Here is a 24,945-nt window from a genome sequence, read left to right on the forward strand (position 1 = left end):
CTCGAAGTCTTTTGTTTGTCTTTCTTTCTGGTTGGCCGTCGGCTAACGTCTTGGTCCTGGACCATCTTTTTAGGGTCCTGGGACTGACGCTGTGCCGCGTGCCGTTCCTTCGGTTTCATCTCCGGCTCGGATAGATATCTCTTTATCTAGGAACCGGGTACTTCGCGATTTTTCTTTATTCCTTCCTTTGTCTTCTTTTACATTTATTGACCCTTGGTCTCCTCTGTTTAGGATCAGCGCAAAAGGAAGGGCAGCACTCTTTTGAGGCCTTCTGCGCATCCGAAGAAAGCGAAAGCTTCTCAGTCTTCGGAGAAGGTATTTGTTCTGACTTGGAGCTTTTTGTGGTCCGTTCTCTCTTCTCTGAAACTGACCTTTGAGCGTTTGCCCTGTAGGAAGCGGTTTCGGAAGTCATGCCTCCTCCCAAAAATCTCCTTCACTTCATGCCCTTGCCAGGGCAGAAGTTGAAGAGTGTGGTGGTTGCGGAACCGCCGCCCGTGGACCAACCGTTGGCTGAGGAAGATACCATCCCCTCTCCGCTGAAGCCGTCTGCTGCTTTAGGGATCGAGATCCAGGATATAACCAAGGTGATGGAGGCAATTGAAGCCGACCTTGTTCCTGGCTCGGATGTCCCTATCGTGGCCGAGCAGAAGGAAGAATCTTCTGGCGTTTCTCTCGAAAGGGAGAAAAGTCCGGATAAGGAGATGGTGGATCTCACCGAAGCTCACATAGAGGTTCCCGAAGCTGAGAAGGAGGTCCCTTCTGCTGAGGAGGAGCAACCCGAGCAGGGTCTGACGAGGAAGAGGCGCCACTCGACCTTGGGCTCTACTTCGACCTCGGCCCTGGATAGACTGATCCACGCTGACCCTTGCTCGGATGTTCCGCTGAAACGGATCCCCGAGGAGGTAAGGGAGGCGATGGCTCGCTATGCTAGAGCTCCGGTTTTGGGGGAGAACCCCATGGCTCACGTGGGATCTTTGGTGGGTCCTGAAGCTGCACGGGAGAATCTTCTTCGGGCCAACCCGCAGTGGAGGGTTCCTGGAGCTGAGGAGAGGAACCCAGCTATGATGGCCCAATATTATCTGAATGAGGTAAGTGTTGGAAATTTTGTTTTGAGTTCCGTTTTTGGTTTGTTGTTTTCTTCTTTCCTCATCTTTTCTCGTCTTTTCTTCTTTCCCAGGCTGTTTTCTGGTCCTCGTTCGCTTCCGAGTGTAGCTCGGTTGAGGAGAGGCAACTGAGGAGGTATCAGGAGGCTTATGCTCGTGATATCCCTGTCTTGGACCAGAAGGCTGGGCAGCTCATGGCCGAGATGGTGGGCCTCAAGCAACTGTACCTTCAGTACAGTCGTGAGGCTAGGGAATCGGCTGAGCAGATCGGGGCCGAAGTTGGGAAGCTTACTTTCCAAGTCGAGGAGGATGCTGAAAAGATAGCTTCCTTCGACAAGGAGAGGAAAGAAATGGCCGCCAAGTTTGCGAGCGAACTTGAAGAAAAGGACAGTCTTCTCAAGGAGATGACTTCTAAATTTGAGGCGGTCATTAAGCAGAGCCAGGAAGCGGAGGCGAGGCTTCAGCAGTTTGTCAAGCATCGGGAGATTGTTCAGAACCAAGCTGACAAGGTGCCCGTTCTCCAGCTGAAGATCCGAGAGAAGGATGCTGCCATTCGGAAATTAGAGCAAGAGAGAGTTGACCTCTACACTGCTGATCAGTGTAGGGAGCAATACTGGAATGGCATCCTGGGCGCTCGGCGGATGTTCGCGAAGCATATGCCTCATTTCCCTTGGAATGAGAAGGTTCCGCTCTGGATGAGGGCCCAGGATCACTTGGTGGAGTGCCAGGCCGATCGAGACGAAGCTGAAGCTGAACGCCAAGCTGCTCTTGCAGAGGCTCGGGCCCAGAAGGCGACTTCCGAAGGTGATACTACTGCTGGGGGTTCTTCGAAGGATGCTCCCCTGGGGGATGCTCCTGAGACTCCCAAGAGTTAGGGATTCGGGCAGTCGTCTTCTTCAGAGTCGGTCGGTTCCAGTTGAGGACTTCCGAACATGTGCTTGCTTTTCCCCCTTTTGCCTCGGCGCTGCGTTGTACTCATTTCTTTTTGTTTTCTTTAGTACTTCGGTAGGCCGGTATTGTCTGTTGATGGCTGCCGATTTTAACTGTTTCATTTTGTTTTCAATTTTTGAGGCTTTCAATGTATTTGTACTCCCCCCAAATATTGAATAAAAAATGAATGTTTGTTACTTGGCTGCTTCTTTTCAACTTGTACTTTCGCAATTTTCAGGTCTTTAAATCCGTAGATTTCTCGAGCTCCTCTTTCTGTAGACTTGCTAAAAACCTTTTGATCTTGCGAGCTCTTTAAATCCGTAGATCTGTTCAGAGACTTTTTAACTTTGTGAGTTCTTCAAATCCGTAGATCTGCTAAGAGACTCTTTGATTTTGTGAGTTCTTCAAATCCGTAGATCTGCTAAGAGACTCTTTAGTTTTGCGAGTTCTTCAAATCCGTAGATCTGCTAAGAGACTCTTTAGTTTTGCGAGTTCTTCAAATCCGTAGATCTGCTAAGAGACTCTTTAGTTTTGCGAGTTCTTCAAATCCGTAGATCTGCTAAGAGACTCTTTAGTTTCCAGACTCTTCAAATCCGTCGATCTGCTCAGAGGTTTGGATTGTTCTTCCGATCTCTTGTGGTTCGGAAACCTGGGCAAGAGATCGCTAGTCTGCCTCTTAGTTATGCCTTCGGCGATCCGTGGATCTGAGCCGGAGTTTTATAACTTGATTCGAGCGACTGTTTGTTGCGAACAAATTTTATTAGGGTACCGCGAATCCGAGGATTCTGGACGATTCCCTGAAGTGTATGATTTGGTCATTTCTTGCATTTTATCAAGGAATGGGCAAAGTCAATCCTGTTTTTAGTCTCGGATTGATCAGATCCGAGGCTGCATGTATATATAAAGGGACAATAAATATAGAGATAAGTTTAATGAAACTCATGGTGCCCATGGCTTTCCTCTTCTCATTAAACAACTTACTTGGTTTACAGACAGAGATCATACAAAATATTTCTTGAGAACATCGGTATTCCAATGGTTCTTCAAAATTGTTCCATCTAACTGTTTCAGCATAAACGTGCCTGGCCTTTTTTCGGAATGGATGATGTATGGTCCTTCCCAAGTGGCTGAGAGTTTGCCATGGATCCGTCCTTTCTGAACCGAGGCGGCGTTTCTGAGTACTAGATCACCGACTTTTAGGGGTCTGGCGTTGACTCTTCGGTTGTAATGCTTGTTGACCCTCTGCAAATAGGCTGCGTTGAGTGTCCTTGCATCGTTCCGAGCTTCGTCCAGTAGATCGAGAGCTTCGGATAGAAGTTGGTTGTTGCTTTCTCCTTGGAGCCCATCATACCTGTTGTATGCCTGGATCCTCAGGCTTTCTGTTCCGATCTCCACAGGGATTACAGCTTCGGATCCGTATACAAGGTGGAACGGTGTTTGCCCGGTAGCTTCTTTCTCAGTGGTCCGAAGGGACCATAGCGTTCCGGGTAGCTCTTCTAACCATTTGTTTTTGTCGTCCTCGACTCTTTTCTTGAGTGCATTGAGGATGAGTTTGTTAGCAGCTTCGGCTTGCCCGTTGCTTTGTGGGTGACAGACTGCTGAGTACGCTAGGTGTATGCCGAACTGTTTGCACCACTTTTGCAACGGGGTGTTGTCGAACTGTTTCCCGTGGTCGAAGACCATCAGTCTTGGTATGCCGAACCTTGTGATGATGTTCTGCCATATGAACTTGCGGACCTGAGGTTCGGTGATGGAGGAGACAGCTTCGGCTTCGATCCATTTGCTAAAATAGTCGACTCCTACAATCAACCACTTCTTCTGGTTCGTCGCTGAGGGGAAGGGACCAATGATGTCTAACCCCCACTGTGCGAATGGTAAGGGATACAGTGTTGATTGTAGGGTTTGAGCTGGTTGATGGATGGCTGGTGCGAACTTTTGGCATTTCTCGCATTTCCTTGCCATCTGCTTTGCCTCGGAAACCATAGTGGGCCACCAGTACCCGGCCCGAAGGGCTTTATGTGCCAATGTCCTGCCTCCGATGTGGTTTCCGCATATCCCGAGGTGGATTTCCCTTAGGATGTAGTCAGCGTCTGTTGGACCCACACATTTTAGCAGCGGAGCAGAGAATGATTTCCTCATGAGCTCTCCTTCGGCGCTGATGATGAACCACTTGTTGAATCTTTTCAGTTTTCTTGCCTGCAGCTTATCCTCGGGAAGTTCTCCCCTTTCTTTGTATGCAACTACTGCGTCCATCCAGCTGGGTTCGGTACGTAAGCTGCATACTGTGGTGGGTGGCAAGTCAATGCTTCTCTCTTGGTGAACCTCCACGTGGACCGACCTATTTAGGTCGATGAGTGTTGAGCTTGCGAGTTTTGACAGTGCGTCTGCTTGCGTGTTTTGTCCTCGGGGGATGAGAATGACTTCAAAGGATCTTAACTTTGACGTTAAGGATTTAATTTTTGCTAAGTAAGCTGTCATGCTGGGCCATTTGGCCTCATACTCCCCTCGGATCTGGTTGGCTACAAGCTGGGAATCAGTTTTGAGGCAAACATGCTCGGCCTCCAGGGATAAACAAATCTCTATCCCTGCGATTGCGGCCTCATATTCGGCCTCGTTGTTAGTTGCTTTGAAGCCGAACTTCAATGCATACTCTATGCTTTTCCCCGTCGGGGGGATTAGTACAACTCCTGCTCCTGAGCCGTTTATTGTGGAAGATCCGTCAGTGAAGACCTCCCAAGTGCTTTTCGTATCATCCAGCATTTCCTGGTATGAGCACTCGGCCAAGAAGTCTGCCAATGCTTGTGCTTTGATTGCTGTCCTCGGCTGATATTTGATGCCGAACTCTGATAGTTCGAAGGCCCAGGCAGCCAATCTTCCTGACCTCTCTATTTTGTCGAGTACTTTTTCGAGCGGTTGGTCAGTTAGCACTGTGATCTGGTGGGAGTCGAAGTATGGCCTCAGTTTTCGTGCAGCTACCACTACTGCATATGCGACTTTCTCGATGAGTGGGTACCGGGTTTCGGCCCCTGTGAGTGTTCGGCTGGTGAAGTAGATTGGCTGTTGCTTCTTTTCTTCTTCCCGAAGAAGCACTGCGCTGACGGTTCCAGGGCTAACTGCGACATATAGGTACAGGGTTTCCCCCTCCTTTGGTCTGGCCAGTGTCGGCAGTTGAGCTAGGTGGGCTCTGAGTTGCTGAAAAGCTTCTTTTTGCTCCTGTTCCCATATCAGTTCGGGATCCACTTTCCTCGGGACCCCCTTTTTCTTGACTGGTTCTGCTTCTCCTCCGGGGAGGTTCTTTGGTTTCAGTGCTTTGAAGAAGGGGGCTCCCTTGTCCGAGGCTTTTGATATGAACCTTGTTAGTGCGGCTAACCTGCCGGTTAGCCTCTGCACATCTCTCTTGGTCTTCGGCTCGGGTAAATCCAATGCCGCTTGGACTTTGTCCGGGTTCGCATCAATTCCTCTTTCGCTCACCATGAATCCGAGGAATTTCCCTGACTTCACCCCGAAGACGCATTTTTTTGGGTTCAGCTTCATGCTGTATTTCCTCAGATTTCCGAAGGTCTCTGCCAAGTCTTTGACGTGGTCTTCCTCCTTGATGCTTTTTACGATGGAGTCATCCACATAGACCTCCACATTCCTCCCTTTCTGGTCGGCGAAGACGTGATCAACTAGCCTCTGGTAGGTGGCTCCGGCATTTTTCAAGCCGAAAGGCATCATTTTGTAGTTGAACACTCCTGCGCTTGTGATGAACGTTGTCTTTGCTCTGTCATCGGGGTGCATGAATACTTGGTGGTAGCCTGAAAAGGCATCCATGAAGCTGAGCAGTGCATGGCCGCTGGTGGAGTCAACCAATTGATCTATCCTTGGCAGGGGATAGCAGTCTTTGGGGCAGGCTCGGTTCAGGTCTGTGAAATCCACGCACATTCGCCAGGAGCCTTTCGCTTTTTTGACCATCACCACGTTGGCCAGCCATTTCGGATACATGCATGGTTCAATGAATCCGGCCTCCTGCAACTTTTTCACCTCCTCGGCGATGGCTTTGTTTTTCTCCGAGGAGTAGTTCCTCTTTTTTTGCTTGACTGGCCGAGCTTCAGCGTTGACGTCCAGCTTGTGACAAATCAGATTCGGATTTATCCCTGGCATATCTGCTGCTGACCATGCAAAGATGTCTTTATGATCCCTGAGTAATCGGATCAAATCGATTCGGAGCCCCGAGCTTAGGCCTTTGCCTATTCGGACGCTCCTGTCTGAATCCTCTTCGAGGAAGATATCCTCCATTTCTTGATCTGGTTCGGGAGATAGGGTTTCGGGGCGGGCATCAACTTCTGCGGGAGACAAGCTGCTCGTGCTTGCTCTTCTCCTTTTTGCCTCGCTTTCCTCTCCCGTAGCTCCCTTTTCTTCTTCGGGACCGTCCCCTAGTTTGGGCTTTCGGACAGCAGTGTGGCAGGTTCTTCTCGCCACTTCTTGATCACCTCTGATTCGTTCGGCGAATCCTGCATCCGAGACGTATATCATCAGCTGGTGGTATGTGGAGGGGACTGCTTGCATCTTGTGAATCATGGTTCTCCCCATGATTACGTTGTATACGGAGTCGCAGTCCATCACCAAAAATTCGTCCCGAAGGGTTTTTGCTGCCTGGCCTTCACCCACTGTGACTGGCAGGGTGATCTTTCCTCGAGGGATAGCTGCGGATCCGTTGAATCCGATCAGAGGATAACTGACTTTCGTCAGTGCTTCCTCTGGCTCTTCGAGGATCAGCTGCTCGAAGCAGTTTCTGAAGATGATATTGACGGCACTTCCTCCGTCGACTAACACTCGATGTACGTTGTGGTTATTGAGGTCCATGGAAATGACCAGAGGATCGTCATGTTTGTACTGGACTCCGAAGCAATCATCAGCAGTGAAGGTCATGTTCGGGGGGTGTGGCTGGTTATCTCCCACCGCGCTGAAGTTGACCCGATGGGAGAGGGCTCTTAGGTGTTTTTTGCTGGCCTGGCCAGACTTCTGTCCCCCGAACACCACTAGGATGTCGTTCTTCTTGTGCCCTGTTGCTTCGTAGACCCTTTTCTGGGGTTGCTCGTGTTGTTTGCCGCTTGCGGCCTTTTCTTTTTCCTCCCTTCGGTCTAACAAGTACTGTTTCAGGTAGCCTCGGCGAACGAGGTCCTCAATGTTGTCTTTCAGCGAGTTGCATTCTTCGGTGTGGTGACCGAAGTCATCATGAAACTCGCACCATTTGTTCTTGTTTCTCCGAGCTGGGTTGGACTTGAGCTTCCCAGGTAGTTTCCACTTTTCGTCATTTCTGTTGAGGCTGAATATCTCTTTTCGGGGCAGAGCTAGTGGAGTGTAGTTGGTGTACTTGGGTTGAAGTTCACCCCTTCTCCCGTCTTTCTTTGGGCTCATCTCTCTAGCTCCTACTTTCTCTCTCCCCTTCCTTGAGCTGCCCTCGGGCTTGCTCTGGGTATTCTTTGTGTCTCTCGGATCCGACGATCCTTTCAGTCTTGCAGCGGCCTTGTTGAACTCTTCGGTTCTGATGAACGCATCAGCCATTTGGAGCACGTCAGCTATTCTGGAGGGGTTCTTCATTGAGAGTTCGTCACGGAACTTCCCTTCCTGGAGCGCGTGCTTCAAGGCGAAGATGGCCACGTCTGGCTGCAAGTTTGGTATGTTTGTTGATTCCTTCATGAATCTGGCCATGAATTCTCTCAGACTTTCGTCTCTTTCTTGTTGGATTGAGGTCAGTTCTGCTGTGGTTCGCTCGGGGCGATTGTTGCTCACGAACTGTGTGCAGAATCTCTTTTTCAGCTTTTTCCAGCTCTTGATCGATCCCTTCGGCAGCGATCTAAACCACTCTCCCGCCACTCCGGTTAGCGTGGTTGGGAAATATTTACACCAACATGCTTCGGAGTAGGGACTCAAGAACATTTGCTGCTCGTAGGAGATGACATGATCCCTCGGATCTGTGATTCCGCTGTAGGTCAGGTGCGCTGGCAATCTTACCTTCGGTATTTCTTCCATGATCAGCTCGTCCGAGAAAGGGGATGACGTGGGAGTCATGATTCTTTTCCCGAGTCTAGCCCTGATGCCTTCGTTTGCCGAGGTTCTGTGATTAGAACGTTCGGGCGTACGATGGGGGCTAGGGGTTCGATCATGCCTCCTGTCTCTTCTTCTCTCTCGGCTACTGACCTCGGGTCGTTCGCCAGATCTGCTTGGCTCGCCCACCCCGAGTCTCGTATGGATCGAGGGTCTTAACCTTGAGTGGACCGAGGGCATCAACCTGCTGAGCACCGAGCTTCGGACCCGAGTGTTACGAGTAGTCGATTCGCTTTGGAGAGCTGTTGGAGTAGGCGATGGTCTCGCAAACCAATCTGGTTGCTGTTGTGCCCTTTTTTGGGTGTCCCACGTGCTTTCCATCCACCTCGACGTCAAGTGTGTACCTGTCAAGGGAAGGAGTTCTCGTTCGGGTCTGGACACTTCCGCACTGGGTGGCTCGTTCAGCCTTCGCCTGGTCCTCCTCTCTTCTCTGCGGTCATTTTCCAGTCCTTGCTGCTTCTCATTGAAGAGGAAGTTTTGCATGATGGTCATGGCCGCAGTGAGCTCTTCTCTAGTTGGAATCGGAGGTCCTACATTTGTGGCGGTCGTAGCTCTGCTTGGCTGTGACCTCGCCATCGATTGAGGGTGCTCCTCTTGGTCAGATTCTGAATCTGACCGCACCATCATATCGTCGTCATTGTTGTTAACAACATCATTCACCATTTTCGCGGAAAGAGGTGATTGATGTCTTTCAAAGGCTTTGAAGTGTTCTTCCCCACAGACGGCGCCAAATTGTTCCGGTGTTGTAAAGATGGAAACAATGGGCTTCGAATGAAGGCCCTTTTGTATGTGTTGAAGATCTTGCTTGTTTGAATGAGTAGAGTCCGAATTCACCTGCACAAGAGCAAAGCCACTAGCCTCGGGGGTGTTTCCGAGGAAAGCCCCTCCGATGCCTAAGTAAGAATGATGCTCGGATTCTAGAGAGAAGTTCTCTAGAAGAGTAGTCTTAAGGCGGAAAATTGGACGTACCTTGAGGTGTGAGCCTTGGCGGCCTATTTATAGTGTTTGCATAATAAATGCCCATAGGTCATTTATTGCTATTGGGCCTTGGGCCTTAATGGATGGCTGAATAGCCATTGGTAGGTTTGATGCTGTTGTTTAGAGCCATTGGGCTTTGGACTTAGTGGCCCAATTGAGAGTCAATTGGGAGCCCAAACAGTTACTATCATTCTTTATTTTGCCTAATCGACATCAACAATATATTAGGATGCATCATAAAATTCCGCCGGAGCTAGAAATTTGTGCTTTTGTTCTTGTGGATTTATCACAACCCCTTATTCCAGGTTGTTTCATACCCCTCTCTTTCGATCAAGCTATGTGAATACGCTTTCATTACGAGTATTTAAATTCTGTAAAAAAAAATATGCAGGAGTTAGCCATTATGCAAGTAACTGTTGTTGTGGTGCAGCCTTCAATACTTCAATCTTCAGCTCTATATTCCATCTTAATGTTGCTTCCGTTTTCTTAATTAACAAGCATATATTTGTATTTTATACTTCCTCCGTCTTTTAATACTCGCAACGTTTGGACTTTTACCACTATTCATATAATCTACTTTGACTATTCGTAGTGTTTTTTATATAAGATAAAAACATAGTCATGTGGGATCTTGTTAGATTCGTCTCAATGTGTATTTTCAAAATATTAACTTTTTATAATTTTTGCATAAAGAGAATTTAAGATATAATTATCAAATTTGTGCATTGACATGCGTGAAACTAACAAACGTTGCGAGTATTAAAAGACGAAGGAAGTATATAAAAGGTCGATTTGATATTTACAGCTTCACATGTGTAATTAATCAATTGTGTTATTTTATATTGTGCTTGTAACAGAGAAATAAGATAAAATACTTTGTATTAATGGTCAAATAATAATTTTTTTTAATTAATGATTGTGATTTTATATATATATATATATATATATATATATATATAAAATCATATATATATATTATATTATTTATTATTATTTCTCGTGTCCGTCAATTTTAATATGACGTTTTCTCGTACTCGTATCGTGTCTATACCCGTATTTGTATCCGTTTTGGTGCAACCTAGAGTAACAATCAAAATAATAATAAGAATAAGAACAACAATAACAACGTAACAACAACAACAATAATAATAATAATAATAATAATAATAATAATAATTTTATTATCATTATTAATAATATTGAAATTTATTAGTCTTTTTGGAACTTATTTTACTTATTAGACCTGATTCCTCTTTAATCTAATATACATATATAAAGGAGGTATATTTGCGGAACTATTAGAGCGCCACGTAGGATTACTAATGGTTTCAACCAATGAAAAATAAGATTTCAAATTTATTTTTGAATTAAAAAAATCGAGTGCCACGTAGATAATTAATTAGGTGCCACATAGATATTTTAATTAATAAATAATAATGTATACAACTCCATTCAAAATCAAACACTCTAATAATTAAAAAATAATTCTAAAATAAAATTTGATTCAAAATCAAACACTAATCTAAAATAAAATTCAATCCAAAATCAGACACTAATCTAATATACATATATAAAGGAGGCATATTTGCTGAAAGATTAGAGCGCCACTTAGGATTATTAATAGTTTCGGCCAATTAAAAATAAGATTTCTAACTTTTTTTTGAATTAAAAAAATCAAGTGCCATGTAGATAATTAATTAGGTGCCACGTAGAGATTTTAATTAATTAATTATTAATATATACAACTCCATCGAAAATTAAACACTCTAATAATTGAAAAAAAATCGATTGCCACGTAGATAATTAATTAGGTGCCACATAGATATTTTAATTAATTAATTAATTACTAATATATACAACTCCATCTAAAATCAAACACTTTAATAATTAAAAAATAAATCTAAATAAATTCATCCAAAATGAAACAATAATCTAAAATAAAATAAATTCAATTCAATTTAAAATCAAACATTAATCCAATATTAGAGCGCCACATAGAAAAATCTAATGGTTTCGGCCAATGAAAAGTAAGATTTCAAAATTAATTTTGAATTAAAAAAGTCAAGTGCCACGTAAAGAAATGATTAACTTTCACGTAGATATTTTTTATTAATTATCTATTAATATTACGCATATACAATTTCGTCCAAAAACAAACACTTTCATAATAAAAAAAATAATCTAAAATGAAATTCAATGCAAAATCAAAAACTAATCTAATCTAATACTCCCTCTGTATTTATTTAAGAGATACACTTGCTTTTTCTGACCGTATTTATTTAAGAGATACATTTGCCATTTTTAGCAACTTATCAACCCCACCATCTAATTAAATAATATATTTACACCCCATCCCAACCCTAATTCCTTAAAATGACATAGTCCCCACTTGTTTTACTTATTAAAATATCTACTCAACCCCACTTGTTTTATTACTTTATTTCATTCAATTCTTTTTCTTAATACCCGTGTCCGACCAAGTGTATCTCTTAAATAAATACGGAGGGAGTATATAAAAGTGGTATATACATAGGATTTTTATTTAAATATAACAATTTAATAGAATCCGTGCATCGCACGGGCTAAAATCTAGTCTAAAATAAAATTCAATCCAATCAAACAATAATTCAATATTAGAGCGCCACGTAGGAAATCTAGTGGTTTTGACGGGTGAAAAATAAGATTTCAAAATTATTTATGAATTAAAAAAAAAGTAGAGTGTCACGTAGATAAATAATTACAAATACTATGTATATACAACTTCATCCAAAATCAACCACTCTAACAATTAAAAAAAAAATCTAACATGATATTCAATCCAACATCAAACACTTATCTAATCTAATATATAAAATATAACAATTGATATATATAACATTTTTATTTTAACTTAACAATTTAATAGAATCCGTGCATCGCACGGGCTAAAATCTAGTCTAAATATATATATATATATATATATATATATATATATATATATATATATATATATATATATATATGTGGGAGTTTTTTCAAAAGCATTTAGAGCGTCCACGTAGGATTTCCACGTCATCAAATATATAACTAATACATGTAACATTACTAAGAGTCAAAATAAGATAATAATAGTATATGGGGTAGAATTAGGGATAGAATTACAATAACATTAAAATTCTACCAAAAAGATAACTATTATAGTATATAATGTATGTACGTCAATGTTGGTGTTGTGCTTTTGTCAAACAAAAAAAAATGCCGGTGCGTTCTGCTTGATATGGTCCATGGTTTCGAACCATGATACTCCGTATGTCATATTTATTGGTCGATCGAGGTGTATATATACTCATGCAATCCCTATATGGCACCATGGTGGCATTCAATTCATGATCGGTATCTACGTTATGATAGCGCACTACTGCCAAAAAAAAAAAAAGATAGCGCACTACTCGAGTAAATAGGTCTGGAGGTCCCTAAACTTTGCCAAAAGGAGCAGTTAGGTCCCTCAAGTTTCAAAAGGAGCATTTAGGTCCCTGCGTTTGGATGGAAAACGCTGTTTTTTGTTTTCCGTCACTAACGGCCGTTAAAATTCAATTAAATTAAAAGGAAACTAAATAAAAGGCACTAAACGATAAAAAAACAGTTACATTTACCATTTATCAATAATTAAATAAAGGGGAATTCATTTCAGTTAGCTTTTTACAAAAATATAGCCGTTGAGGCTCTCAAAAAACAGAGTATTTAACATTCCATGCACAACAAAACAACAATAAAACACTTAAAAAACAAAATTCTTTCTTCTCCATCTTCTGCTCTGTGTTTTTTCTCTGTTGCTCCACCATAGCTGACTCTTCTCAACAAAAAGGTATTTTTCTGCCATTTTTTTAAAATCTTAACTTAGCTTATTTTAACAATAATTAAACATATTTAGGAAATAATTATTAAAACGTAATTTATTTGCAGAATGATGAACAGGGCTATCTCTTTGTTCAACAATGGTGATAATGAACACCCTAAGAGGTGCTACTGTGGATTCACAGTATCCATTCAAAAGGCATGGACAAAAGAAAATCCTGGAAGGAGGTTCATTGCTTGTCCAGATTATGATGTTGAAACAAACAGAAGGGGTTGCATTTTTTTTAGATGGATTGATGAACAAGAACCAACAACTTGGCAAACAATTGTCATACTAGGGTTAATGCAAGATAAACAAAGCCTTGCTGCTGAAGTTGATAGTTTTAGGACAAAACTTAGTGAAGCTAACAATTATGCAAGGAAGAGGGAGGCAGACTATGTGATGAGCAAGATGAGAAGACCTATTAGTGTGAAATGTGAAGTGTGGGTTGTAATCCTAGTGGTTCTGTTTTTTTTTATCTGGTTTGTTTTAAGTTAAGTGGGTTAAGTGGGTAGGTAAAATGTAATGATCTGCACTAATGAAATGTAATGAAGACTTTAAATTCAATAAAATCTAACCTCATGGTCTTTTTTCTAATCTTCTAGCCATTGCAAGATCCTGCAATGCTTGGCTTGATATTGTGTGTCCTTGACTTGGTTGAGTCTGTGACAATGGGAAGTCATGTGCAGGGAAGGAGTAGATGGTTTGCTCACCCCCATGATCAGAATAGAAAGCTGCAGGAGGTCTTTGCCTCTGTGGTGTGGGGAAGTGTTGTGATATAGGCTGCATTAATTAAAACAAATTAGGAACAAGTTGGCTTCAGTACAGTAAAGTAACATGTAAGAAAGAATTTGAGTATATTGAATGACTTACAGTAGCTATTCTTTGATACCCATTTGGGTAGGTATAAATACCCACACCCCTATTGTGCATTGGTATAGCTGAACTGGTTCTTGGGTGTTGTTGCTGTGGTGTGGTCTACTCTGCAGTAGCATGATTGTTTCTGTGTTGTTGTTGCTTAGGGGCATTCTTGCAACCCCTTTTGTTGTGGCCTATCACACCACATAAGCTGCATTTCATAGAACAACCTGTTCTCTTCAGCTTACCAGATGCAGTTACCTCTCCAACACCATATCTCCTCTTTGTTTTAGGTCTTCCATTGACCTTTTTCACCTTTGGAGCCACAACAATGCTATCAGAAGTAGGCCACTCTTGAGGACCATTTAAAGGCTCTAACAAAAATTCATATGCCTTCATGTAGGTCTGTTTGCAGAAATATGCATTGACATATTGTTCTGGGTGGTCTACTTTATTCCATATAGCAACAATTGCATGTTTGCATGGAATCCCACTCACCTGCCATGCATTGCAACTGCAAGTATGTTGGTTCAGATCCACCACATACTTAACCTGTGTTGCACCTTCTCTTACTCCATAGCAAAACCCACCATCCCAGTATGCATTCCAACCCCTAGCCCAAATTTTGTGTTTCTCTAACTGAATTTGGATCCTAGGACACAACATTATCTCCTTTTTCCCAATGAAATCTCTTTTCTTATGCAGTCTTTCCATCAAACCCTCTCTGATATCTTCCAACATGGTAATAATAGGCTTGTGCCTTGCACTCAAGATGTATGCATTAAACACCTCACTCATGTTGTTGTCTATACTGTCACAACAAGATAATGGAGTGTAGAATGCCCTACACCATTTCTTGTAGTTCCTTTTCAGTAGGTCTTCAGCAGCTTCATGTGAAATACCCCTCATTACTTCAATGTTTTCATTGAAGTGATTTACTGTGTTGCTTTTTGCAATAGTCCAAAATTGTTTTCTGTACTCTAAACCACCTCCAAACACTCCCCTAAAGTTACAGTACACATGCTTTGCACACACCCTACTTTCAGCTTGTGGAAACACATTTGACACAGCAGCAAGTAAACCCTTTTGTTGGTCAGACATGAAAGTGTACCCTGCTCCTTCACTAGTGCCTAAATCAGTAGCTAGAAGTTCTAGAAACCAACTCCATGTGTCAGTGCTCTCAACCTCACAAACAGCCCAAGCCAAAGGGAACATTTGATTGTTTCCATCCCTCCCTACTGCTACTAACAATTGACCCCCAAATGGTCCCTTTAAGAAACATCCATCAAGTGATATGAAAGGTCTGCATCCTGCCAAGAACCCTTTCCTAAGTGCCTCAAAACACAAATACAGTCTGTCAAACACATTTGCATCCAACTTCAACTTCACTGTGTTCCCTGGATTGCTTCTTAGTATCTCAGCTGCATACCTTGGGAGTAATGCATACTGCTCTTTGTATTCACCAACAATGAGTGCTTGACCCCTTCTCCTAGCCCTGGCAGCCTTGTGTTTGCTCACCCTTATACCCTTTTCTAACCAAATGGTTTCCTGAATATCTTGCACTCTCATGTAAGGGTTAACCTTAAACAGATTCTGGTAGTGTTCTGCAATCCAATGTGAAGTCATCTTCTTAATGATAGGTGTCCTACCACAAGTGTGCTCACTGACAAATGTTTTCACTGTAAATGACCTTCTTCCTCTCTCCCATGAAGCCCAAATTCTCCATTTACAACCTTTATCTTTGTGCTCACACTCTGCACAAACCCTAGTGGAATCATTTTTAGAAAATGGAATGTTTCTTCCTTTATCAATTGAATAATCTATGATTGCTTCCCTAAATGTCTTTGGATTCTCAAACTGTTGCCCAACATAAAAATTGGCTTCCCTCTCTTCAGTTTCAGTGTTGTTTTGCTTCTGTTTCCCTCTCCCCCTCTTATGGTGTTATGGTGCAACTAAGTAACCAACATCATCCTCATCTTCTGACTCACTAGGGCTGTCTAAGTCACTGTATCCATCAAAGTCATCCCCCAAATTCAGACCACCTTCTACTTTACTTTCTGCTAGTTTTTTCAGCATTACTAACTCCTCAAAATAAGCCTTTTCCCTTCTCATATCATCAGATATCTTAGACCTAGCAGTGGCTAACTCATCATCATCCTCATCTGTACCCTCTGAATCATAATCAATTTCAGGTTGAGGCACATTTTGAGGTTGAATTTGAGGTTCAGGTTGAGGTTCAGGTTGAGGTTCAGGTTGTTTGGGTGGGAGTACTGTAAAAGGTGGTTCCACATAATCAGAATTTAAGTCAACCACATCAGTATTCAACAACTCAAGGAAGCTACCTCTCCCTCCTCCCCCTCCTCCACTCCTGTTTAGGTTAAAGTTGTAGGTAGGTTTGATTTTATGTTCAATGTATATATGAATGCTTTTGTATTCAAAGAGTAAAGCTAAGAAAGGGTCACAAGTACTACTATCAAAACCTAAAAACCTAATCCCATTCTTGAATTCTTTCCTAGGGTCCCAGAAATGTACTTTCTCTATATCATTATAACCTAAACTATCGACTAATTCCTTAACATATTTGCCATCTGCATTCTCATGGATGTAATCAAAGACATCCACCCTCCCCCCACTATAAACCATATCACCTTGCACAACCCATTCACCACCATGATGCACATATATGCAAGGGTTCAAAGTCAAATCATCAACATCATCTGATCAAAGTTAAACAATATCAATTATAAAAACAAAACTTTAAGAAATCAAACCAAACCAAATCTTGAATAACAACACAAGAGATAACAAAAGGTTAAATTGCATTCATTCATTCATCCATCCATCATAATCAGAATTCATTTACAAAAGGGTAGGCTTCAACCCTAACATTTCAAACCTCAATCCACTATTGAGGGAGAAGCCTACGGTTAGATATAAACTACTGTCATAGCAGTGACAAATACCAAAAACCAACATTTGTCACATTCACAAAAACCTAATTGCAATGACAGTAGTAATGTAATTGTCCTTGAAAATTAAAAATAAAAAAAGCTATAAACAAGCTGGATCATCATAAGCTTGACAAAAGAGGGGCCACCACCAGCGCCACCACCACCCCTGCATGGCCTCCACCACCAGCTACTCCTCCTCCTTGAAAAGGAGGGGGAAGCCGTCAAAGTAGACGGTCATGTCCTTGTCCATCCAGGCGTGGAAGTCACGGCCATCATTGTCAATGATGTCCATGATCACCCACTCCCGCAGCCACGCGCGGTAGCATCCTTGAGGGTAGTGGTATGGGAGGCGGTACCGCAACTTGGCCCACCTACGCCACTGCTTGCACACCATCTGCACAGCAGCCTGCCCCTCCCAGTCCAGCTTGGTGAAGATTTGGGTGATGAGGATGTCTTGATGATGACAAAGGGGGTGTGCCTCCCTTAAAGCAAGGTCTCCTAAAGTCAAAGTAACGGCCAAAGTCAATAAAACAGTAAGTAAACCCTAATTATTATACGGAATCTAGATTAAAATACTTCCAAATTAAACAATAGTTTAAATAAACACCATTTTCAAGAACATGCAAGCATCAATTCGAATTAATCAAACTCTGTTTTTTATTTAAGTGAATCAAAAACAGTAAGTGAAACCCTAATTACTACAAAATCTAGTTTAAATTAATTCCAAATTAGGCAACAATTGTATAATTTAACATATTAAACACCATTTTCAAGAACATGCAAGCATCAATTCGAATTAAATATTGGAAAGTAAAAACGGACGAAACCCTAATTCCAACTTCAATTGATAAATTATGCGAAATCAGCCCACGATTGTTTAAATTAACATATAAAACACCACAATCAAGATAATGCATGCACCAATTTTGGGAAAAAGTTACTTAACAAAAAAGCCCTAATTTATCATGGCTCAACTACAAACATTTATTGAAAAAACCGACAAATTGAATGAAAATACCTTCGTCCCATCTGGAAATTCTTGTTCTCTTGGGGGTGCGACATTCCCACTTATCAGCAGTCCTCTTTCCTGATACTCAAGAGCCCATTTTTGCAGAAAACTCAGAGTAATAACTTCAAATTTTCTTAAGTGTTTGAGTGAGTAAATGGCAAAAAGACAACTGAGAGTGAAAATGGGGGGGGGGGGGGGGACCATATAAATAGGAAGTGAAAAGGGGGGAAATAGGGTTGGGAACAGTAAAAAATTACCGCCAAAACATTATTAGGAAGGAACCAGAAAAAACGAGAGAAGTTGGAAGGTTTCCACGTGTACACATTGAAAAAGTAAGTTGAAACCTCTAAGTAATTGGAAAAGGCTTATTTTCATCAAAATCATATGTTTTCAATCATTAATCTACGTGTATATTAATTCTCCTTTTATTTTAATAATTTTTAATATTATTATATTCATTTTAACGGCCGTTAGTGACGGAAAACAAAAAGCAGCGTTTTCCATCCATTTTGAGGGACCTAAATGCTCCTTTTGAAACTTGAGGGACCTAACTGCTCCTTTTGGCAAAGTTTAGGGACCTTCAGTACAGTTTACTCCGCACTACTCCTTATGGGTTGCCACTATTATCCTCCTTATGTGTTCTTTCATTGGTATTTTTGCAAATCGGGCCGTTTTGCATAACGTGCTGTCCAAGTTACTCTCTGCAACAAATCTAGACCAAAATTGGCGAGCCTTGACCCCAAAAGTGGAGTATTGTGTTTTCCTCCCTCTTCTTTGCTAAAATATAATTCAAATTAGTTTTTACATGGAGGTTCATTATTTGTCTTAATTCGGAATCATATTGGCTCTGTTAATTATGAAATCTATTCGCATCGTAACTTAAATGATAATTACCCTACAATAATTGTATCTTTAACGACAACCTAATTACGACGGGCTAACAACCAAACAAAGACGGGAATAACCGTCGCAAATGTCTTTAATGACGGGTTAACGACGGCCCTTTTTTATGACGCGTTAACGACGACCCCTTTTTATGACGGGTTCGCGACAGAAAATCCCGTCATTAATCAACCATTATTGGCCTTTAGCGACGGGATTTCCCGTCGTTAATGGTATAATTTTTTGTAGTGTAAGGTTGTGGTATTTTAAGATATACTCTGTACCTAATAATTAGAATTACTAGATATAAGGTTGTGATGTATTGTTTGTTTTTTCATTAAATAACCATTTTTTTTAGGTTCATGTGAAGATACTAATAAAATCAATAACTAATAAAATCAACGTACACCGTCAAGTAATTGTTTTAAATTTTTTTAGTAAAATAAAATAATAATAATAAAATAATCTTTGCAATTTTTTCAATCAAAGTGGTTTTTCATGTTGAGTTGGCCGAAATTCGTATGGTAAAAATGAATTTGATGAGATAAAATAAGTCAAATTAAACCTATAAGCCAAAAATAAATATATTGAAGAACATACTAATCCGTGCGATGCACGGGCTTCATATCTAGTAAACTTTTAAAATTAAGAAAAAAAACTCGCATCACCGGAGTTTTTAAAAGCTAGTTCAATTCCAATTAAGAACATACACATTGAAGACACGCTAGCAATTTCGTCATCAATTGAAATTGGAACTGCTTGAACCTTAAAAAAAACTATAATTAAAATTAATTTAATGAAATGAAGATAACAAAAGCATATATCCTCCATTATGCTTGCAAAAAAATTAAAAAAATATTGCTAGAGATCACAATTAATTCCAAGGACAAAACCGGGACGATATATTCATATGAAATTATGAATACACGAAAAATAATAATTGCTAAAGATCACAAATAATTGCTAGAGAATAAAAAATACTTCGTGTACATTAAGGTTCGGCGATGTTGGCTAGAGAATAAAAATTATACATTAAGATAGAATTTTCAAGGTTCGGCGATGTTGGCTAGACCGACGGCTATACTCAAATACTTCGTAGAATAGTCCACTAGATTACATGTAAGTCTTTAGGGTGATGATAAAGGTCGCAAGTTGCGACAACATTTAGTTATCGCAATCTTATGTGTCGCAGTTTCATTGGTACAAATTTGCGCCACGTAGGCTATGCGTCATCAGAATATTTTTACTATCAATTCAATATTTTTACTATAAAAATATATAAATAAGGTAATCAATGTAAAGAAGGAAACAAATTAGAATATTAAGATTTTCCTACCTTTTTCTGAAAGGTATATAATAGATTATATAAGTTAAATATTTTAGTTTCCAATTTAAATCATAACACATAAGCATGCCATGTCATCATTGTGACACGGCTTAAAGGTCGCATGTTGCGACCTTTATCATTTTCGAAGTCTTTAATCCCCACAACTTGTGTATCTTAATTCGTTGGTTTTAAGGGGTTTGATCGTTCAGTGATAGGAAATAGATAGAATTTGTTGGATTTAAGGGGTTTGATCGTTCAATGATAGGAAATAGATAGAAAATGATAGAAATGGATAGAAAAGTAGAGAAAAGTCATAAATACTAGATTTTACATACACGTGATATGTGTTTCATATTTCAAAACACATACCACTTTTTTAATTTTATATTTTATATTTTAGATAAAAGTGAAAAAATTATCAATAAACGCAATTTACATTGTTTAAATACCGAAAAAGATGAATTTTTATCAACATTAATAAATTGTTAAATCGCGTGCATTATACAAAACATAAAGAATAAAAACAGAGATGGAGGGAGGAGTATTTGCCAACTGTATGAAACCAAAAACTCAAAAAGATTCACAACCTTGCCACTTGACAAATTGCCAAACTTGCCGGAAGTATGGGCCAAAAGTCTGGGCCTTCAATTTTGGTGGTCTTAAGGCCTTAGGATATTTAAATGTGGGCCTCGGTGGACCCCTTTCCAACTGGTTCATTAGTCATTACCAATTTCAGTTAACTTTCGCCCCAAATAACGACCCCGCACGCGGACGTGAATCTGTTGAATTTGTTTGTGTGATGCGTCTGATTTTTATTTATTTATTGACATCTGATAAATATACCAAAAAAAATATTTAAGTAAATCTGAAAAAGCAATTACGGCATAAAGCGGGGAATAGAGAATTAGAGACAAAAATTAACACTAATTGCCTGTTTGTTCGGTGCTGATTGAGGCTGAACTTGGTAGGGGGGTCATGTCTTGAATCATCTACAAGTATCAAGTCATGTCTTGAATTTTCAAGACTCCAATTGAGACTTGCTTAAGATTCCAACACATCAATGGACAAAAATATGCATCCTTGGCTTAAGACATGTGGGCCCCCCCATTTACATGATGTTACATTGTCTTAGATTCTGCACTTATGATGCTCTTAGAGCAACATCAGCCCCAAGTCTTAAGACTTGAATTTTGCTTACGTGACATATGTTTTACCTGGTCATAAGATCAAGCATATCTTTTTTTTAACATTGAAGTGGGTTAGTCTTAACAAAGTCTTAAATCACGTTTTGAAAAACTAAGACTCGATATAAAAGTTAAATAAAAAAATAAAATAAGATGTTGTATTAATTGGGGTGTCTTAAATAAGTTTGGGGGTGAATAGCTAATTTTTAATAAGTCTGGAAAAGTCTTAACAAAACTTAATAAATCAAATATTAATGAATTGCTGACATGACATGGCACGTAAGAAAAGTATTAAGACAAGTTTTTCAAGACTTGACCAACTTGTGTTGGTTCTTGACACTATAAATATTGCTCAGCTCCAATTACATTTTCTTATTAACAACTAACTAGCTTTGTTCCTAGTTAAAATACACACTTATTTTTTTTCTCCAACAAAAAAACAAAAAATTAATTGTCCTCAAAATGTCTCCACCTAATAGTATGCAAACCCAAAATGAAGGGAGAGTATATGACGAGGAAGAGGAAGAGGAAGATGCATGCTCAATGTTTGCACTATCCCTTCTAAATTCCTCCATAACCCCAATTGTACTACAAGCAGTACTCGAGCTCAACGTCCTCGAGATCATTAAGAAACTCGGTCCATTCGGAAGCCATTTTTCGGCCAAGGAGGTGGTGGCACACTTGCCGGCCAAGAACCCGGAGGCGCCCACCATGTTGGACCGCATGCTCCGCCTCTTAGCTAGCCATTCCGTCCTCTCTTGCACCACCAGGAGCCTCCCTGATGGTCCTGTTGAGAGACTATATGGGTTAACACCCGTTTGTAAGTTCATGATCAAGGATAACAATGGTGTTAGCTTGGCTCCTTTGGCTAGTATTTCCAAGCCTGTTATTGATAGCAGGTACGTAATCAATTATTTTAAAACATTTTCTTACGTGTCACAATCTTACGTGTCGTAGTTTAATTGGTACATATAGGCGCCACGTAGACTATGTGTCATCAGAATATTTTTACTATCAATTCAATATTTTTACTATGAAAATATGTAAATAAGGTAGACGATATAAATAAGGAAACAAATTAGAAAATTAAGATGTTTCTACCTTTTTTGAAACATGTATAATATATTATATAAGTTAAATATTTTAGTTTCCAATTTAAATCATGACACATAAGCATGCCATGTCATCCTTGTGACACGGCTTAAAAGTCGCATGTTGCGACCTTTATCATTTTCGTTTAAAATATTTCTATTGAAACATACGGAAACTTAAACTCGAGTCTAAATATATTTCATGTTAAACAATTTGTGTACCACTTGCCAGTGTCAATTGTCGCTCTTGTCGTCGATTATGTCAGAGGACCAACTCAACCAAAACATTAAGATCATGGTTGAAATAAGCTCATTGTTGAAACCCCAATATTAATTTTATACTCTATCAGATTATATCAACCAATAAAAATAAAAGGTATACAAATGTTAGAAACTGTTGTTTGCGGTGGATACCTCCGTTATACATTAAAAATAAAAATAAAAATAAAAATGCAGTCACAAAAGACTTACACACGAGACACAAACATATACATGCAGTAGTCAACTTATCGGAATTGAATTTAACTAACGATTGTTCTGTTATTTTGATTCCTGCAGCTATCAATTGAAGGCATCAATTTTGGAAGGTGGGCATCCATTTGAAAGGGCACATGGTGTGACACACTATGTCTACAACGGGCAAAACCCAGATATGAACGCTAAATTTAACTTTGCAATGGCTAGTCACTCAACAATTACCATGGACAAAATCCTTAGGACCTATAAGGGATTTGATGGTCTCTCAACCTTGGTTGACGTTGGTGGTGGAAATGGAGCTACTCTTAAAAAGATAGTCTCTAAGTATCACAACATTAGGGGTATCAACTTCGATCTACCTCATGTCATTAACGACGCTCCAATCTGTCCAGGTACGTAAGAAAGTATATATGAACATACGATAAAGATGGTAGTGAGCCTGTCCGGGCCGAGCCCACTGGTTGTGGGTCTGGAGGGGCTGGCCCACATCAAACCCGCTTTGTTTAGGGTCGAGTCAAGGTTTCTAAATGGGGCACATGCCCTCGCGTCGGGCGGAGACGTCGTGCATAAGCTTGATTTTACTAAATTTATTGTGTTGAGTCGGGTTGTGTTGTATCTTGTTTTGCTTTTTCCAGAAAAATGTGGTTCAGTTCCAACCCATGGCCCACGACTTCGACCTTGTGCCAGGTCGTGCTTAATTCGTGCATTTACCGGACTAGGATTTTCATGCCGGGTCGGGTGGAGACTCGAGTCAGACTGGCCCACGGCCATCTTTACGTACATATATATATATAATTAAAACATCGTACTCAAATAATTTGGGTATACATTTTGCTCGATCTACAGGTGTTGAACATGTAGGCGGAGACATGTTTGCAAGTGTTCCTAGAGCTGATGCCGTTTTTATGAAGGTGAATCCGCCGGTCAAGGCCTCTTTGACAAAAGTAGTTGTTACGGTCAACAATGTAGTCCGTAATCTGTATGACTGTATGGTAACATCATATATGTACCTATAAAGCCAATTTTATACTAAATAATTTTACTTTTAATCAAATATTTACTCAATGTGATTAAATAGTTATATTTTACTACTATTAAATATCCTCTCCAATCAAATACTATATAGTAAATAGTTAATTTTTAGTCAGATAAAATAAGGAGTACTTACTTTTCTAATATCAACAGTCTTACGTATATAGTTGACACTTTTTATTAAAGGCTTACTGTTTAACGTATTTATCTTATTTAACCAAGCTAGCTATACCTGAAAAGTTACATTTAAAAGCTTTTTCGTTCTCATCATATCTAAATTGTTGAATATCAGTGGATTTGTCATGCTTGGAGTGACGAGGAGTGCATAAAATTCCTTAAGAACTGCTATGATGCTATTCCGGAAGACGGTAAAGTAATTGTTTGTGAGTATTTCCTCCCAGAAGAAGTTGAATTGAGCCATGCTGCCAAGTTTATGTTTCAGTTCGATACGACAATGATGGTTATACCAAATGGGAAAGAGAGGACAGAAAAGGAATTTCAGGCCTTAGCCAAAGCAGCAGGGTTTCAAGGCTTTAGTGTTGCTTGTTCTGCTTTTCATACCAAAGTTATGGAGTTTCTTAAAAACAAATGATAAACATTATTCATCACTGTCTTTTGTAATTTGTACTAGTACGTACTCCCTCCGTTCTATAATGATGTTTCAATTCAAATTTTAATAACTATTCGTAATTGAAGAGAACCTCCATTCTTTTTTGTTATACTTCGTATTTACTCTTTAACTATCTTTTCCTACTCACTTATATCGATCTTTCTTTCCTCATTTTCTCTCTTAAATGTTATATTTCCTCCGCTCTTTAAATATTGCACCGTGGTTGACCTTATGATTTCCAACATATTTTTTAACTCATAATATCTCGAATTATGTATAAGTAAAAATTATAAAAAGTTGATATTTAGAAAAAATATATATAGAGATATGAATCTAACAAAATTTTACATGACTACAATTTTTGTTAGGTATGAATCATAAAAGATGATCAAATGTATAGTGTAAATAGTGTAAAAAATATATGATGGTACGATATTTATGAAACAGATTAAGTACTTTATTTATATTTATTTATTTCTTTCTTTTGTACATCATTGGTTATACATTTTCAAATAATTATTGTTTCTGCAAAGAAAATGAGAATAATAA

General features: G+C 40.0%; 3 protein-coding genes across 3 annotated transcripts; 1 reads left to right on the forward strand and 2 right to left on the reverse strand.

Annotated features, from left to right (window-relative positions):
- Window positions 1-2,442: 2,442 nt before the first annotated feature.
- LOC130469380 (uncharacterized) lies at window positions 2,443-5,957 on the reverse strand. The gene has a single exon (XM_056838640.1). The coding sequence runs from the start codon at window positions 5,955-5,957 to the stop codon at window positions 3,033-3,035; it is 2,925 nt and encodes a 974-aa protein (XP_056694618.1). The 3' UTR covers window positions 2,443-3,032.
- Window positions 5,958-13,553: 7,596 nt separating this feature from the next.
- Window positions 13,554-16,476, reverse strand: LOC130469461 (uncharacterized). Its single transcript, XM_056838793.1, has 3 exons — window positions 15,799-16,476; window positions 13,849-15,690; window positions 13,554-13,758 (listed from the first exon to the last, which is right to left on the reverse strand). The coding sequence occupies exons 1-2, from the start codon at window positions 16,474-16,476 to the stop codon at window positions 13,954-13,956; spliced, it is 2,415 nt and encodes an 804-aa protein (XP_056694771.1). The 3' UTR covers window positions 13,554-13,758; window positions 13,849-13,953.
- A 5,095-nt stretch (window positions 16,477-21,571) lies between these two features.
- On the forward strand, window positions 21,572-24,500 carry LOC110801392 (caffeic acid 3-O-methyltransferase 1). Its single transcript, XM_022006744.2, has 4 exons — window positions 21,572-22,085; window positions 22,836-23,146; window positions 23,601-23,665; window positions 24,079-24,500. The coding sequence occupies exons 1-4, from the start codon at window positions 21,649-21,651 to the stop codon at window positions 24,376-24,378; spliced, it is 1,113 nt and encodes a 370-aa protein (XP_021862436.2). The 5' UTR covers window positions 21,572-21,648; the 3' UTR covers window positions 24,379-24,500.
- The last annotated feature ends 445 nt before the right edge of the window (window positions 24,501-24,945 follow it).

The sequence above is a fragment of the Spinacia oleracea genome, chromosome 3 (assembly GCF_020520425.1).
Source record: "Spinacia oleracea cultivar Varoflay chromosome 3, BTI_SOV_V1, whole genome shotgun sequence".
In the NCBI taxonomy this organism is placed as follows: domain Eukaryota; kingdom Viridiplantae; phylum Streptophyta; class Magnoliopsida; order Caryophyllales; family Amaranthaceae; genus Spinacia; species Spinacia oleracea.

Bases quoted from the DNA above. Each gene is read 5' to 3' on its own strand.
- LOC130469461 (XM_056838793.1), bottom strand. From the start codon at position 16,476: ATGGTTTATAGTGGGGGGAGGGTGGATGTCTTTGATTACATCCATGAG. The intron at 15,691-15,798 runs GTTGGTTACTTA...GTTGGGCAACAG, and splicing joins AGTCAGAAGATGAGGATGAT to TTTGAGAATCCAAAGACATT.
- LOC110801392 (XM_022006744.2), top strand. From the start codon at position 21,649: ATGTCTCCACCTAATAGTATGCAAACCCAAAATGAAGGGAGAGTATAT. The intron at 22,086-22,835 runs GTACGTAATCAA...TGATTCCTGCAG, and splicing joins AAGCCTGTTATTGATAGCAG to CTATCAATTGAAGGCATCAA. The intron at 23,666-24,078 runs GTGAATCCGCCG...GTTGAATATCAG, and splicing joins CTGATGCCGTTTTTATGAAG to TGGATTTGTCATGCTTGGAG.
- LOC130469380 (XM_056838640.1), bottom strand. From the start codon at position 5,957: ATGTGCGTGGATTTCACAGACCTGAACCGAGCCTGCCCCAAAGACTGC.